The 18,592-nt window shown below is 36.2% G+C and overlaps 1 protein-coding gene across 2 annotated transcripts in view; it reads right to left on the bottom strand.

Annotated features, from left to right (window-relative positions):
• The window catches only part of CDK17 (cyclin dependent kinase 17), a 92,196-nt gene that overhangs the window by 35,211 nt on the left and 38,393 nt on the right, over positions 1-18,592 (bottom strand). Inside the window, exons 3-4 of one of the 2 annotated variants that reach the window (XM_061454560.1) lie at positions 16,138-16,176; positions 6,394-6,558 (exon numbers count right to left, since the gene is read on the bottom strand). In XM_061454560.1, coding sequence (XP_061310544.1) covers positions 6,394-6,558; positions 16,138-16,176 — 204 coding nt within the window. The remainder of the gene's footprint in view (positions 1-6,393; positions 6,559-16,137; positions 16,177-18,592) is intronic. The other variant, XM_061454561.1, reaches the window with a different exon arrangement.

Raw genomic sequence — 18,592 nt, 5'->3', positions numbered from 1 at the left:
CAAAAGACAGACAGTACAATCCCAATTTTAATTTCTATAAGCCACCTTCCCCTCATGGATTCATTTCCCAAACTGCTTCACTACCTCATCTCTTTAAGCCGCTCCTGGGTATAAAATATTACTGAGAATACATAAATTTTTCAAATAAGACTACCTGATGTTAGCCTGAGTGTATCTTCAGAAATCTTAAAAAACTTGAATTATAGGTATTATTTTCAGAAATGCCAAATATGTAAACTTTAGATAAAAAAAAAAACCTGGGGTGCATGTGTAGAAGAAGGGAATGTATTCTGACTGTCTAAATAGAGGCCTACAATGTACAAGTGGATTCAGCAGAGGACCTGATATTTAGAAGCAATTACATGAAATTTGTGACCTTACAGAATAATTTAAACTCAGACTGAGCTATATAATGTTGCAGGATCTTCATGACAACTTAAAATTGGTGCTTTTAACACAATCCTTTAGATTCATCCACACAAAAGAGTTTATGTATATATATATATATATATATATATATATATATTGCTTTTAATCACCACAGGATCTTCTAGACTTCCAAAGACAAACACAGTAATGAATGAAGATCAAGGTGATGTCTTTAATAGCCGCAAAAGTCAAACGACTTGCAAAAGGACATACAATGGGAAACCGGTCATACAACCAATTCACTATGAGTAATGATGCATCATCACCTCTGAAATATTTGAACTCCAAATTACTATAGAGATTAAACACACATATAAAGGAGGTGCTTCCCTGCCCTCTCCTCATCCTTTGTGTTAGGCAACTATTAGAAATGCTAATATTAAGAAAACATACAGACCTCAATTCAGCCTTAACCACCAACATACCTGAAAAATGTTTAACACGTACACAATTTTGCAGCAATAAAAAAAAAAAAAAAAGAGAGAGAGAGGAAAAAACCGCAAGTATTGTTGCTATCAGCAAGCAAGAGAGCTGGACTTTCTAGACAAAAAATAGTCATTAGGCCAATGTCTTGTTATCAGCACATCTTCTAAAATGTTTGTCTAGTTTGGCTCACACAGAATCTTGTATACTTCAAAGGATCAAACTCTTCCTCAGTACAAAGAATTTCCTTTTACAGAAAACATAATGGATATAAAAAAAAACCAACAACTCGTAAAGTGTTGCACCATATATTTTAACTCGAAGTACTGAAATCAGACACACAAAGTAACCATGCATCTCATGCACAAAGCAAATTTTCCAGCAGCAATGTGGATCTATGCTGCATTTTGATTAAAAATCCACATTGCATCAGAATTTTTCCTTCAAATTGTGATCAAATTTGGACTGAATGAGAAAAAAAATAAGCTGCACTCCATGCATAATAAGAAGCAATCTTCTGGTTTCAAACAAAGTAACTACTTATTAATGTTAGATTGATAAGTAGATTGATAAGAGGTATGGTAGATTGAGACAGAGGAAAAGATTTTTCAGAAAGTGGTCCCTAAAGATCAGCCTTAACGTAAGCTGACAAAACGTGACCCTTTTTGGCCAAGTCTCTACGAAATCTCTCTTACTCTCTGTAGTGACTTGATAGCCGTCTTTTTAAAAATCTCTACCTGTAGGAAATTATTTTTAGTAATGTAAAAGCATTATTGAAAAGACTATTTGCAGCAAAGCTGTTATGCCAGCACTGTTGTATCTGGTAAATGGCATTCATCACATCACTTAATACAGATTCTCTTTCAAAATGCTTTTCTGAGAGGTCATGTAATCCATTTTAGCAATTACAACTCTCAAGATTCTGTTTGTAAAATTAAGTGTCATGGCTACCACCAATTGCTCCAGAATCTATTTTTCCGCATGTTAGTACAAGCTCACTTACAGGGCTCCAAAGTCTATTTTCTTCAGAGAAGCTAGACAGGAGACAGTTAGCTGGGCAACCATACAAAGTAAGACTGATGAAATTAAAGAACTATTGTATTTTAAGCCATGGAGCAATTACATCATTTCTTTTTCAAAAAGACTGACACTTCTTAAAGTAACCATGTGATTGATACTGTCATACTTTAATGTTCAATTCACAAAAGTGTACGTGTTATGAAATCACTATTAAAAAAATGACACTTTGAAATGCAATGCTCAAAATTACAAACAGCATCCTAGTTGACAAAGATAATTCTTCTACTAAGAAGACCCCCGTAAGGACTATTTCAACACCTAGTAACACAAACCCATATATTTGGGGCAGAAAATAGCTGCAAGGAGATCTGCTCTTTGTAAATCAGGAATACGAAGTGGGTCTGTACCACTCAAGTCTAAAAATGTAGTACTTCAGACTTAAAGACAAAAGTCAGTCTTTTTTGAATACTGCTGTGATATGTTTAATTATGTGGTAACTCTGGTAAAGCTATGTACTTGTAACCTAAAGAGTTTATGCAAGACACTGGTTGTAGCATCCAAAAATCTATCATTAAGCACATGCCTGAATTTCTGATGGGCTAAATACCCAATTGCTCCTATCTATAAGGGTTTGCAGATGTTTTAATTATATTCTATAGAGGGATACTTTTAAGCATTTTTTAAAATATCTTCACTGTGTTATCATCTCATATAAATGTGTCCTTTTATGCAATTAAAGAGGTATTAGTAGAGCCTTATGTTCATTATTTTAGCAGCATAATCCCAGGAATAAGGCATTAACCTAGTTGTCTGCATCATTTTACACAGGTGCGTGATCATAATATTTGATTAAGCAATGACAAAAATGATGCAAGTATTTCCTTAATTTCACCAAGCTCTTCTATACACAGGTTCACCTGCGCTAAAGCCAGCTTGCATGGTCTTCAGAGGTTTTAATGGTTCAATAATTTATTCAATTGCTTTTACTGAATACCCAACCCATTCTCTTATACAGACTTTTATTTTAAGGTACTCTTAAATATCCAGTATGGCCTTCTAATGAAAAGCTGTAGATGATTACAGTGTAACAGGAAAACTACGGAAGTACATGTGAAAGAAAAGGTCATCCTCATCTCAGCTGTGAGGGAAACACCACAGAAGAAATTCATATGGGGGATCTACAGTACACCGAATGAGAACTCCTCCAAGTGAGCTAAAATAACACCCACTAAGTAGTCAGCAGTGAGTCAGACTGCATAGTTTTTCGATCTCATTTCAAATGATCACAAAAATAATCACGTGACTTGCATGTTGGATTCCTTCCAAGGTGTGCAGTGGCTGCATCTTACAATCAGCTTTACTAATAACAATTCAAATTGGGTAAGCCCATAGTGAGCAACTGCCTTTGTTAACATTATCAAACTACGAAAGCTGTATGGAAACATCATTCTTTTCAATTCTGATATTTATGACAAAGAAACAAAACTTCTTCATAACTGCATCAACACAACTGGCAAAAGCAGGGATAAACTCCTCCCTGGCCACTACTGAGGTTCACCAGGAGGGTCAACTTCAGTTGGCTTTGCCCGTTCTAAGCACCTCCCCAGTGTTCCCAGTAATACAAATATGGAAGAAGGACAACTAAGTTGGCTCTGCCAGGTCAGGTCCAAAAAGGATTTTTTAGCTCTAGATCCATCACTGACTGCAGCAGTTAAATGTTTCTGGAGGTGCAAGACTTTAGAAGCTGTATAGAGATATATGAGCTAAAAAAACCTCAGCTAGACCTTCATTCCTATCAGTGGCATGGCTGATTCACAATTTGGCCTGAGAATCATCTGTAATATTTAAAATCATGATAACTGAATATTGAATTCAAAATTACTATAAAATTTTAAACAAATGCAGACTTTTCAGAGACTGGTTCAGATTTTTTGTCTTTACCGAACATTTTACAAAGCCTAGAGCCAACACAGATGTTTCCAACTAGAAATGCTTTAAAAATATTTTGGAATTTTACACATTACCACAATAACAGGAATTCATGTTTAGTGCTCAGAAAGCAAAAAAACTCCAAAACCCTCCAGGGCTTCTCAACCAATTTTTATACTGATAATCTCTTTTAAAGGAAGCAGCATGAAGGTGCACCTACGCAAGTCTCATTTTATCCTGATTTTAAGCAAACAGCCATCCTTTAACTGCCATAATTTTGTGGTGTTTCAAGGATCTCTCTCCAAAAGTATTTTTCCACCACTGGAATAGAGGAAAAAGTGGAAAGAGGATGAATGAAGAAGACAAAGAAAATAAAAAGTCTCATGTAGTATAGCATATTTGACTGTTTCATTTCTGATGTCTTTATCCCCATGGAGAAAACCTCAGCATCCTCCTGAATAATAACCATTCTCATGTGGCTGGAACAAAAGAAGGACAGACATGAAGAAGCAGAAAAAGCATTAGTAATTATACTTGTATATGCTTGTACTTGTGTTACCTACCACTAGATAACATGTACAGTAGGTGAAATTTTCATCAAATGAGTAAAAAAACAAGGCATCATTAACAGCATCATTACATCCAAAGTAAAAAGAGTTTTTTAACATATAAATACATACACTCAGTAAATCGTACCACTTTACTCACACCTCAGTAAACCATATCACATCAAACAAATTACAAATTCTACGGGACTCTGTCGCCATTTAAACATGTTATCATAACTTCCTACAGACTAAGACTGAAATTGAGTGCTATTTAAACACTTGATCACCTATAAGACTTGATCACCTGAGAAAAAGAAAACCAACTGCATTCTTCTGCAATACTTCCATATTACTATTGCAAAAAAAGACTTTGAGAAATATCATTAAAAGAACCCAAAACCTGTTCATTAATTCTGCTTCTGCTAATTTACTTCTGCAAAGTTCATAGTGAAATTTTGAAGAGGAATACATTATTTTAAAATGCTGTAGAATGTTTTTAAAGGCAGCACACAAGAACAACAGTACAAAAGTATACATTTCTGCTGTTCCTGTAGCAGTTGGTGTACATCTGGTTTGACAAGTAAACCATAAATTAGTAAATATTCCTAATCAAAGATTTAAGTACATAATATTAAAAAAAAAACCGAAACCCAAGCTGTGAACACTAAAACCTGTTTTTTGCTGTGATAACAGCTGCTAAAAGACCATTCAAGACAGAATTCTTTTCTTCAGCTTGTATGGCAGCACTAACAGTAAAAAGGCAAAAGTTTGAACATGATGATATTACAGCAGAGGATAATGTGAGCAGTTTGACCACTATCGTAAAGACTCATACCTTAATCTTGAAGGAGATCAGTTTGTCACATACTTTAAAAGGTGGGTAGAAGATTGAAAAATTCAGAGAATTCCAATTAAACTGTGACTTGCTCTCATTTTCTAGCATCAACTAATTAAGCATAATTTAAAACAACATAAAAGCAGGGTAAAGCATTCATTGTGACTGGAGGCAGCAACATAACAAATTACTTGAAGAAAAACATTTTGCTAACTTACTTGCCCCACATAACCAAGAAAATAGCTTGGGACCACAACAATGATAATTACAGCTGAGTGCCCTTAATTTGTCACTGATTTTTATTTTTTTCCCCCCACAATAATGACAAAGATATAAGCAAGAAGTTCTTTACTGTGAAGGTGGTGAGTCAGTGGAACAGGCTGCCCAAAGAAACTGTGAATGCTCCATCCCTGGCAGTGTTCAAGGCCAGTCTGGATGTGGCTTTGAGCAACCTAGTCTAGGAGTAGGTGTCTGGGCCCATAGCAGGGGGATTGGAACTAGTGATCCTTTCCAACCATAACCAGTCTATGATTTTGTTCTATGAAGTACCTGACACAGAAATAGTAGTTTGGTGAAATAACAGTATATCCTAAAATTTTAAAGAAACTGGCCTTATATAAATCAAAATATCATTTTTTACTCTTTGACATAACAGGTGGTATCAATGGGGTTTAGCATTTAAAAGGCTGAGAGACAGCATACAAGAACAGGGTTTTCCAAAGGAGGTTAAGAAAAAAAAAGATTTAAATAGCTAGTGAGAATAAATAAATAAACAAAATATCTAAATTAATTACTAAGATAACATCTGTTGCCTTTAAACTTTGTATAATAATACAAATTCTATATAAATACACCAGTTCTTTTTACATTTCACCTTTTTTTACATTTCATGTTTTTATTATATCTAATTTATTGTAGTTCCCAAAGGACACACACAGGTTTCTTGCAAAGTATTAACAAAGAATATTTTGTAACTTTTGTAACTTTGCAACTTGTCAAAAATTCATGGGTGACTTCTGTGTGTTCTTGCAACTGCTTTCTTCCTGAAAATCTTAGAGACATTCAGTACCTTAAAAACAAGTCTCCCTATCAACTTCAGAAAAAGATTATTCCCAGAGATTTATTAAAGCATTAGAGTAAGTCCATCTCTTGCTAAGAATCAATACAGACACAGAAAAATGAACTTAAACAAACAATGTAGTAAATTACCTAATCTGCTCCCATTTCTGGGCATTGCCATGAAAGAGCCGAGGCTGCCCCCTATGACGCTATGTGGTCTCCGTAAAGGGGGCTTCTTGAAAGATCCTGTGTACTGGTGAAGAAAGGAGTGCATGCTGTGAGACGTTGGAGGCCTGCCATTCTTCACAATAGGCTCTACAATTCACAAGGGTCAAAATATTCATTCCCACAAGCAAGTAGGAGTGTCAGGAACATGCCAGAAGGAAAAAAAAAAAAAAAAAGGAAAAAAGGAAAAAACAGTTACTAAACAGGCAATCACCACTCTGATAAGATTCTCTTTCATACTAACATCAGACCACCATACTGCTGCCATTTCTCTATTAACAAATTAATACAAAACATGGCATTAAGTATTACCCAAACTTCATTTTATTAAATTCTGTCACTCTGCTGGATCAGTAAATGACCTGAATATACAGTCTAAAAATGTAAATAAAACTAGAATGTAGCTTTTAATATCAGTAAAATTATTTTCTTGTGAATTAATGATTTGCTTTACTGCATAATGTTTCATCTTCACTAGAATTTAAACAGACCAGCTGCTAGATCAACTCATTTGATGAACAAATTCAACCACAAGCTTTTGGAGATACTCTTCCTCTGAAAATTCTTGGCCTTGCTACTGGAAACTGTTACACAGAAACATATGTGTCTATACCCAGCAGAGCTGTCATGCCATAATTAAGGTTAGTAACTCAAAGGATATCAGAATAATGAAGTACTCAATGTCTATTGGCTTGTATCTCAAAGAGTTCACTGTTCATAGACTTAAAACCAGGATTGTAAGATTTTAAAAAGAATTATTGTTGAAAAACACCTTGCAGAAAAAAAAATAATTAAATCTTATATACAAATGTGTACAGAAATTGAGTCTTCATGTTCTCTCAGCAACCTTACTCTGCACATAAAGACTAGCACTCAAGGACTGCCATGGTACTAGAAACAGTGTAATTCTAAAAACACAGGTTTTTTTTACCCCAGCAAGAAGCACAGATGTCAGCTTGTACTAACTGTCACAAAACTGGACTTATCAGAACCACTGATTAAATCATTCACAGAAGAAATTAAAGAAGAAATAGCCTCAACTATAGAAAAAATACCCAGAGATCAGACTCACCCAGCAGTTACATACAAGCATTGTCCCCGTACTAGGAAAAAGACCAGAAGATATGTCCGAAGAACACTTCAGATTCAAGTAATTTTCTATTTCCATCATGGGATTCTTATTACCATTACAGATACACAAGGTTTGGCATTACTGGGAAAAAAGAAAAGGCAGCAGCCATGCAGCGAGCAACTGTATCATGAGTGCTACTGAATGGAGCAGCATTTCCTGAGGTGTTTCTGGGGCCACTGCTCTCAGGGTGTAACACAGCTGGGATCTGCTCAGAGCTTCATTCACACCTGCTGGGACATGGAGCAATCTGGGACCCTACTTCACCACCCTGGCTTATATCCTCACATACAGGGACACAAAAAGAAAACAGCAACACAAAAAGAAAACAGCAACAACAAATACTTAATAACTGAAGCAAAATGGGATCCTGAAGGGAACCCCCTCCCTCCCCACATGCCCAAAAACCTTTTGGATATATTATGACTGGTCTCAAGTAGAGAGAAGTACACAGGCAGAACTATGCAAAGATCTGCCAGTGGCTTTAAAAGAATAATAATGCAAGGGTTTTTTGCACATAAATAATACGGTAAGACAAAGAAAAAAAAACACTTTAACTCAGCTGCTGCAGGAAAACAATAAAACAAAAATAAAGCTTCAGGCAGAAAACAGAATGTGAAAGGACACATCAACACTGTTATGAACCTGCCTGCATCTTTCAATTGGCATCCTTCATAAAACCAGCTTCAAAGTGGGTGAACATGAGAAAAAATAAACCATGTCCATGTGTAATAAATATGTCCATGTGTATGTTCATGAAGCATGATCAGCGTCTTCACCTTCAAAACTCTGGAAATCTCTGTCCCAAATTCTTGTTTCTGTTTCTAACACACTGCATCATACCTTTTGATTTAAGAGTGGTATGAGCTTCCTTGTTGTGTATGTTCAATAGCAGATGATTTATCCTAGGACAGCAGGTGGCAAATTCCTCATCAATTTCTGAATAGAATCTATTATTCCTTCCACATGACAAGAAACGGGCTGACACACAGCACAACTACTGCTTTGACTTCTTATATATTAAAATCTGCTTTTTGCTTTCTAATTTTTCCTGATCTTCGATTTGAATTTGATCTAGTTTCTAGACTAAAAACCTCACACTGAGCTTACACACACTGCTGAACAAATGAATAGTATACCTGATGATCATATAATCTGCTCTGTTGAGACAGATCTCACTGATTAAAACTATGATGCTTGGTGGGTTTTAGTGGCTCATTTGCATAATTTTAAACTTACTACTTCATTTGTACTCTTACATAAGCAATAAATAGCATATATTAAGCATGAAATTCTACTTCATTTTAATTGTTTCTAAACCTAAATTTTTATGAAAAAAGAGAGCCAACTCAGATTTTTGTGGGAAACTGTGGGAAACAAAACTCTCCTCACTTTAACCAAGCCTTGACACACCAAGCAAAGCAGAAGTCCCTCAAGTTTTTTGTCTTAAAGCCCTAATATCAACCTAGGAAAAATGTTCTGATTATTATTTTTTTTTGTTAGTACAGAAATCTACTGCTAAAAATCCCTCATATATTTTTTAGCTGTACCACTGGTGTCAAAAGCCTTAGACATTGGACGGTAACTCAAACTCTCAACAAAGTGCTGAGAGAGACTGATGCCTGGTAACTGAAAATGCATCTCCCATGGTTTGTCTTACACAAAAATGCAAATTACTTTTCTCATCCTAATGAGAAACCAAAGATGCCAGGATACATCTCCACGAAGGTCAAAGAAACACCAAAGGCATCACAGGAAAGGGGCAGGGCCATATGGCTGGAAGCTAAATGCCTGCCTGTGAGCATGCCAGTAAATGCCTCAGTCACCCTGGCCACCATACCAGCTTCTTAGACATTCACAGTTGCTATGGGTTCTTGTACCACTAACTCCACTGGAGTCCATGCACACATATGGCTATAGCTGCATTAAGAGAGAACAGAGGTGATAATTTACCTTACACGTTATGGCTTTTGTCTATTCATGCTAAAATGAATCTATCTTGATGACCTGTGTAGCATGTAAAAAAGGCCAGAGTTTACAAATACACTGAGACTGAGTTTTATGCTCACTACTTACATGACAGTGGGATGAACAGAGACGATTGTTAGAAAAAATTTGTTTTTCCTCATGGCACTGGTAGATTTGCACAGTTCTGAACAAAATTCCTAAAGTATCCTAACATATGAAGTTTGGTTCAAATATAAGTATAAACACAGATCACATTAATAAGCAAACAGCAAATGTATATAAAAAATTAAAGACAAATGCTTAAAAAAGTAAGATCCAATTACACAGAAATATCTTCTGCCATCGTAGGCAACTACTACCTACCCGTACTGTCGTAAGGACTGTTCTAAATTATGGAGCTCATTATGAAGTTTAGCACCAGTAATTTAGGTCATGTAGTAGGACAGCCGTAATTACCAACAGACAATGAAATGAAGGTTACAAAAACTCTTGGACTACTAGCATCCTTCTGACTAAGAGAAGTTTTATTAGTACTTATAAATGTTTCTTAAATTCCTAGTACACATTGATTTACATAAACGAGGGATCATATGGCAGTTTATGATATTATAACCTATAGGTTTATGGTTTGGAAAAGTATTTTTGTTAAATACAGTTAAGTTTGCATGCTAGAAACTTTTAAAGAAACATTCACAAGAATTCTCCATTTTGTGCTACCTCCTCCCTGCAAACATGAGAATAACAGCTAAGAGCCGGAACAAATACTGAAAATGACAAGCAAACTCTTGCAGGAAATGAATTTACAAAACTGTTTATATTGGCTTTATGCATTTATCAGATATGAGATTTAAAGAAAGTGCTTTTGAAAAACTATTTAATTCCCTCTGCTCAAAGATCCCCAAGTACTTCTTCCAAAGTTACCACATAATGAATTCATTTTTGTTAGGTTTATTAATATGTTGAATCATTAAAGGGTAACACAGCAACTTTTTAAGTGCAACTGTTTGTCTTGAATAAAAGAAGTAAAAACTGTAAAAGTTAAATGCCTGTGCTACATACTGCTTCTTGTAATTTCAATTATAGTCTTGGCTTGTCTAAAAAACTGTTTCCCTATATAAAATACACATATTCCTTACACTAGTATCACTGTACTTGGAAAATATAACGAAGTAATGACTCAAAGGCCTAGCTGACGTGATACAGGTGTTTACAGCAGGTATTTTCATGGTGCTGTTGGTTTAATATTTGGCCACAGCCAAAATGAATGATACAAATTTAGAAGGGAGCAGAAAAACACTATGCCACTCACTATGCAAGTGTATGAATCTATTGCATTTTGAGTACCATGTACAGCTCTGGTCTTCCTCTCTCACAACCCACAGACTTGCAGGAGGGCTGCAGAGGGCACCCTAGTGATCAGTTGCATTCACCTTCTTCAGCACAAGAGTGAGGGTCATGGAAAAAGCCAGTTGTGGCAGGTTGCATGCGGCACACCAAGTTTTTTTACACCGTGCAGTCTGTGGAAACTCCCCCCCACAGGATGTAATGACTATCAGAAGCTTACAAGACTCAAGGGGAGACTTAACAAGAAATCTGCTCAGGGCTACTAACAGTACAGAGACTTGCCAATTCAGGAAGTCTCTGAATTAGGAACTGGTACGGTACTCTGGGGAAAGAGTGATATATTTTGGGCTCTAATCTTGGACTTGCCCTTAAATGTCATCCTCAGAGACTGGAGAATAGACAGGCAGAACTCCAGCTGTCCTTACAGCACAAGACTTTTGCAGCACCTGGGCTGTTTGATCAGGCTGGCTCATGCTGTCACAGCCATTCCAGCCAGAGCCTTCCTAATTATTTAGGCCTGTCTCTCTTTCCTCACTCTGCTCTATAATCTGTAATTCCAAACTGATAAACCATTAAATGGGGAAAGCAAGTTGAGAAAGACACTTCCTAGTGGTTCTTTTTTTATTGTGTTTGGTCAGTTGCGACTGTATTCTTATTCTGGCTACAAAATGCCTTTGACGCATCTTTCAAGCGGTGCCATTTTAATTCTTGCATTTCTTCTCATGCAACCTACTAAGATGCCATGCAAATCTAGTCTTTTAAATGTCAAAAAAGTTAACTCAAACCTTCTGAATGAGAATATTTCTATTACACGGGTGTACAGGATGAACACATGGTTTTCCTTTCAATGTCCCTGAACACTTTTTGAAATATGAATGTGTCCTGGTTTTGGTTTTGTTTTTACTTCCTATCTATATACACATACACACAAACACATGCACATATATATATACACACATACATACACACTTATTTTTAATACATCCATGTTATCTTAAGTGCACATCTTCATCAAGGTTTAAAATTGGGCAATGCATGGTGACTGTGACTGCTGTATTACTTGATTTTCAAGTTTGGCAAATAACGAGCTGCTGGTTTATTTCATTCGGATCATTTTCTTGTATTTCTTGCATCCTATCATTCAAGCTCTGTTATTACTGGCATAATGCAAAATAACTACAACAGCATTATTAAAAGGAAAATACTGTTTAAAATACAACCAGCCTGGCTTACTAATGCTGTATGAGTTGCTAGACCATGCTGCTGATCTGTTTTAGAACATACACATATATTTCAAGAAAATACAGTACCCAGTAAGGTATCATTGCTTTGCAAAGTCCAAAATAACGGCAACATCAATGCTAATAAACATCAAGAACAAAAAATAGCTCAAATCAGCTGCTGAAATCCTTCAACTGTAAAGTGACAAAAATTTATGCTTGAATGTAAGTGGAACTGATTTTTTTATTTCATAATTATGAGAACTGCCAGAGTCAAGTAGAACAATAGTGTATATAACAAAGAAGCTTGTCTGAGGAATTAGTTAAAACTGACTATTTTAGGAGGTTATAAAGATGACGCCTCTTTTTCCTTTAACTGCAATTTAAATTAGGCACAAACTCTGACCTGAAATTACTCCCAAGTCAGGCAATTCTTAAATAAATCCCCAATGTTTCTTTCCCTTGTCCGTCTATCTTAAAGAGCCATGCTACCACTTTCTTTCCTGTGCTGGATCTACTTAACTGGATTTACCTATCTGAGCTCCAGAGAGCCTGCAGAATTGCCTGTCATTTCTATGCAAGACCTCAGCAACTGACATGCTGTCATACATCAGTCAGCTGATCCATTAAAGAACGTGTTTTCATTAGGAATGTAAATGCATTTTAAAATTTTATGAATATATAATGCCACATATTCAACTACCTCTTTTTTTTTTTAATTTTTAATTTTTTTTTAATGTCCCATGAGTATCTCTATCATAGGACAAAAAGACCAAGCTGGCTTTCAGATTTCACTGCCTAAATTCTGGAATATTTGCTTCAGCTAGCTTTAATAAAGAATCAAAATCACCGGTCATACATGGTGACATTTTCCCTTAAATCAAGCATCTCTGACAGAGCTAAGTAAGTCTGTAAGAAAATGTATTCTTCAGTAAACACTATCCAGGCTGATCACGGAAACCATACAAATACATAAATATTATATTGTAATTTCATACAAATAAAGTAAACAAGGCCTTTTTTTCTAATCAAAATGAAATATCAGAGAACTAATTTGGATACATAAGTGGACTGAATCCAGGTAGGCTCCATACTCTAAATAAGGATGAACTTTCGTGCAAAAGGAAGCTTGCCACAATTCACTGCTGCTACCAAAAAGGTGGCTCATGGTTCTCCCCTTGGCAAGAAAAGTGTAACTTTGGTTTAGATTTCTGAAGTATAAGATCCCAGGCATGCAGAGTGCTAGTACTGACAAAACGGTGGAGGCAGAACCTCACTCACCACTTTTAGCTGCAGCTTGACTTTGGACTAGCTCAGCTGTAACAAAATCCCACTGAACGCCCTGAGAATCAGCTACTGATTTTTACAGAACAGGTCTCTACACAGTTTCTTTTCCATCCACCTTGACCTCACCCTTGCTCCGGAAAACTTCCAAGGTTGCCCAGTTTGATTTTTTTTTTTTTTTTTTACTTTTCTGTTTTCATATGAAATTCGGAAGTGTCAAAACTCTACGTATGTGAAACTAAACCCTCCACAGAGCCTTCCATTCATGAAGCTTGCAATGCACCACAATAACCTTTTAAAATTATTTATACTGACTGTCTCAAATGCCACTGTGCTACAGCTTAATCATATTTTGGAATCATCTACTACGCATCCATTTAACTAATCTGAATGTATGCTCTATTAATAATTACTCAAATTTTACCTGTCTTCTGGCAAAAAAAAAAAGACTGCTTTTTTTTTTTGACTTTCAATACAAAATATTTTGAACAAACTGCCTTACTGAAGTAGCTGTTGTCAGAAGCCTGTTATTTCTTCAGAAATCACAGAAAGCAAGTAGGTGAATTTCTGACATTTTAGAGCTGGTATGCTGCACTATACAGAATTTAATAACTTGGCTATAAGGCTCAGACTCACTCAGTAAAATTAGTTGACTGTAGGTGATGGCTCTCATTGAAGAAATATTGAAGTAACCCAAAGCAGCTATACATTTGCTATATCTGTACTTTCAAGGGGCTGCATGAGGAACACTAGAAAACACTCTATACATTATTTTATGGGGTTGCTTCCTTGGACTCCATGATACTCAGGAAAACATTAAGTCACTCTAAAAATAGAGCCAACACCACTTAAAACTGTATTTATCCATTAAATAATAAGATGAAACCTTCAAACTTTTGACTATTACAATATTAAAAACCTAGTAGAACCTCAAGGGATTCCCCTATTGCTCAAAATTAATCCATTTGAGTACAGCACTCATGTCCAGAGCAAACACTTGTCAGTTTGTCACTTGGAAGACATAGGGCAAAAAATATTGCTAGCATATTTGCAGAAATCTGCTGACAGAAACTGAAGAAACAGCCTTCAAGTTTCCCCAAGAAATGAAGTACCTCAACGATTAAAATGGCGCTCTAAACTTTTTGTTTTGTTTTTTTTTTTAATTTGGAACAGAAAGGACAGAGATTTTTCCCAAGGTGTCTGTTTAAACTGCAAACCCAAGAGATAATACACAAGGCAAAAAAAAAAAAAAAAAAAGAAAAAAAAAGAAAAAGAAGGAAAAAAAAAAAAGAGATCAAAACATCTAAAAGACACTACAAAAAGCCTTTCAAAGTTAACTTCACATATAATGAGGTTTTGCCCTCAGCTTAGGTACGAAGGCAAAGAAAATCACAATCAAATGAAACATATTCAAAGCCTAAAAGTTGCATTTGAGATTTATGTATTTCATATTGTTTAAAAGGTAATTCTCAAGATAGTACTTCTGGTCATCAGAATATGTACTGGAACATCAGTAAGGCACTCCCATACCTCCGATCATACATACATGACACACCACTGGCTACTAATCCTCCCTTTAAAAAGCATAACTCCAGAAGGCATCACACTACAACAAATCTTTCAAAATACTGTTTCAAGTACAATTCGAAACAAAGTGAGTCAGCATCACAGGCAATATGCAAGTATCCCTGCATCCCCCTCATACAACTACACTGTAGCTCCCAGCGCAAGTAATTAGTAGGGTCAGACTGCCAAACACATCCAGAAACAGAATCTGCCTGCTTTATACCCTACTTTCAGAAATAACTGTGTTGACTAGCTATGTGCATTTCACTTTTCTGTACTTAACAAGTCCACCTGAATGCCATTTTGAGAATAAAACTCTACATATCCATCAGTGAGCCTACGCTAGCAGGAATTTGGTCTATTTACTGAGTCCACTTCTGCATCTAAGCATCACGCTCTCTTGCCAAAACTGCATTCTTCTTGTGAAGGAAAACATTTATGAGTGGACAACAACCCCCCTTCCCTGAGACTACTGGTCTCTGCAGCATGCTTTCAGGCACTGAATTTTCATGCTCATTTCACTTCATAAGCACTTCCACACATGAATAGAGCTTCCAGGATTTGTGGGAAGAAGCAAATTAAAACGGAAGAAAGAACACTATGTTGAGCAGCGTACGCGGGATGGAGAAACCATACTGAACAGTAATAACAAAAACTGATGTATGCCACAGCACAGAAGGGCACAGCCAGACAATAATAAAAACATTACCAGTACAGTAAAAGGGACAGTACCTGATTCGATACTTAGCTGTAACAGCTACCAGTTATTTCCAGTAATCTGTAGCTCTAGAATGAGCTCTAACATTCCGGGGACTTCTTCCCCCACCGATATTTTTATAGTGATACTTTCCTCCAGTATCAACAGAGAAACGTTTCTGATTTATTACCAGCAAGTATTTTTGTGCTTATATTTTCAATTCAAGAACATCTTGAAAATATGTTGCAACACACTGTTTTCCTTCCATACTCAAGGAATCACACATAGCAGATGGAATGGGAGTTTCTCAGCTGTACTGAAGATGATACAAAATGACTACAACTACAAAGACATTTGGATGTTCTGAGACAGTATTGCAATGTGTCAATTTTAATAAACATTCATTCCTCTTACCAGAGTATTAACTAGTCATTAAGGCCTTAAACCTAAAAGACACTTACGCACTTTACTGTAGCTGATCCTTCCATTATTACTCACACCTGTAAAATTACAAAAAGATTATGCAAGTGTTTGTGAGACTGGATCCTACGATCACACCACTGAGCTAGAACAGACCAAACGGAAATAAATATTATTGTAGAAATTAATGAAGCCATTTCTACGAGAAGCTCACTTTTTTGGTTTAGTATATATGTGCGTATATATTATCTATATATAAAAATTAAACTTGCCACTACAGAATGGCTTTACAAGTTACTTATATATTAACATGAGATCTGTGGATGTATTTTTGAACATACCTTGTCATTATTCTTAAAAGCATGCTTGGAGTTTGTGATAATGTATTTTGTAATATTAGACAATACAGTCACATTTTTCCCTTTCATTAGAGAGCATATTCGTATGTATTTAAAGTATTTGCATAAATTTCACAGTTAATTGGCCTTTAAATATGCATGATTTGGATGTTACTTCTAGCCAAATTTCATCAGTATGTCATTGGCAAGGAAAAAATTCAGGAACAAATTTAGTTGTCTACTGCTACAAATTACCATTTAGTATTTTTAATATTAATCTGAATACATATCACACATATTAAGGTAGAACCTAGAATTAAAAAAGCAAGCTGGCACATTGTTAGCATGCTTGAATCGAGACAGAATGAAAAATAAACAACAAAGCCAACTAACTGCTTTTATATGTTGAAATGTTAGAGACCATGAAAAGCTTCTGTACTTATGACAAAAGACTAGCCCAAAGTATACTTCATACAGTCCACAGTTCATAAGGCTTCAGATGTGTGTTAGGCATTTCACCCTCTCTTTTTATGGTTTATGCATCTGATTTGGTGATGCTTCCTCACCCAGCAGCCAATTATGATGAACATAATTTGTAAGGCAGCTTTAATTATACACAGGTTTCTGGTCACTGAGTAATTTGATGGTGCTCAAGGAAACCAAAACCAAACCCAGAACTGCTGGATATTCTACATTCAGTGCAATAGCTCTGGGCTACTGCATCAGACAGTATGTGTTGATCCCTGCTAATCCCATTTTGCTGCTGATGGATGAGTGCTGCATACTGAAATTGTACTGAGTGATGAAGGAGGTTATGTATGAAATGAGATTGCACACAAGCAGTTAGCTGATTCAGTGGTATCAATGCACTGCAAAGAAATGAAAAATTATGCATCTATTTTTATGTCCATGAACTACTAATGGGACAATCTGTTCTGCACTAGGAGTACTGTTCTTTAAAAGCAAATCTTCAAACAACCTACTCAAAGCTAGAGCTAATGACAAAGTGGGGCTCCGGACTGCAGCAGCAGTTAATTGAAATCAGAGCAACCGGTCTGAGAGAGGAAACATTACGCAGGGGGCTGAACAAGACAGGTTATTACAAAAGCATGACCTCAAGGAAAGGTCCCTGCTACTATGTGCATGTGATCTACATCTGGAATCACAGAGCTGAACTGGAACTTTATAATACAGATTTTACAGGACATGTATGTGAAAAATCAAAGAGATGAACATGGATTCTAGGTAAGCACAGATGTGGTTTTCTACCAATGTAGCTTTCACAACCTCTGCAGTTGAGTTACACAGCAATTTTCCAGGAAGGAGAAAATCTGGGTGTATCAAATTATATCCTACAGTGAACAGCCATCAGAATGGAAGAAGAGGAGACAAAGCAGGTGATTTGCTAGGAAGAAAAAAATAAAAAGCAAAATAGAACAACAGTGGAAGAAAATTCTGCCATAAAGGCCTTCAGTGTTCAGGGTCTACCTCTGTCTTGTGGAGCGAGAAGAACAGTTGCTATGCCCTTCAATCATCATTTCTCAAGTTCATGATGTAATAACTGCTGAAAACAAACCACATGTGAAGAACCACCTTCTGAAGACTGTTTGTGTCCCTGACTTTGATTCTCTGTAGATCAAGATACTGGCTTGCCTTTGATTTAACTAGTGCTTTTTAAGTTCCTTCAAGATCAGATCCAAAGCCTGCAAACTGGGCACACTTCTCTGCTCCACAGGGTAAAGGAGCTGTTTATTACTCTTAAAAGCAAAACTAGGGAGATTGTTACTCCTGCCTTCTGAGATCAGCACCACTGCAGTAAAGATGCACTTTCAAGATCTTAAAACTGTTCAAGAGACTACATCCTCTCATGTGTCTTGGATGGATATTTACAATTAGTAACCAGTATTCTGATTTTACAAGGCAAACCTTTCTTATTTAAGCACTTTAAGTGCTTACACAATTAAGTAATTTTTTTAAATAATGTCCACTGAAGGATGTTCCCCCCCCCCCCCCCCCCCAGTCTATCCTCTCTACCAAACCTGTCTTTCACCAAAAGAGAGAACTCATTTCCTGTTTTTTCCAGCAATTGTTTTTGCCCAAACCCCAATTCCTACAGTTTGCCTGCAAACTACTCCTTACAAAATATTTTGATCTGCAG

Source organism: Pezoporus flaviventris, unplaced genomic scaffold (assembly GCF_033815535.1).
Source record: "Pezoporus flaviventris isolate CSIRO_AGI_PZ_B2104156 unplaced genomic scaffold, CSIRO_AGI_Pfla_v1 ptg000016l, whole genome shotgun sequence".
NCBI lineage: Eukaryota > Metazoa > Chordata > Aves > Psittaciformes > Psittacidae > Pezoporus > Pezoporus flaviventris.
This window is presented reverse-complemented; position numbering and strand designations above follow the sequence as displayed.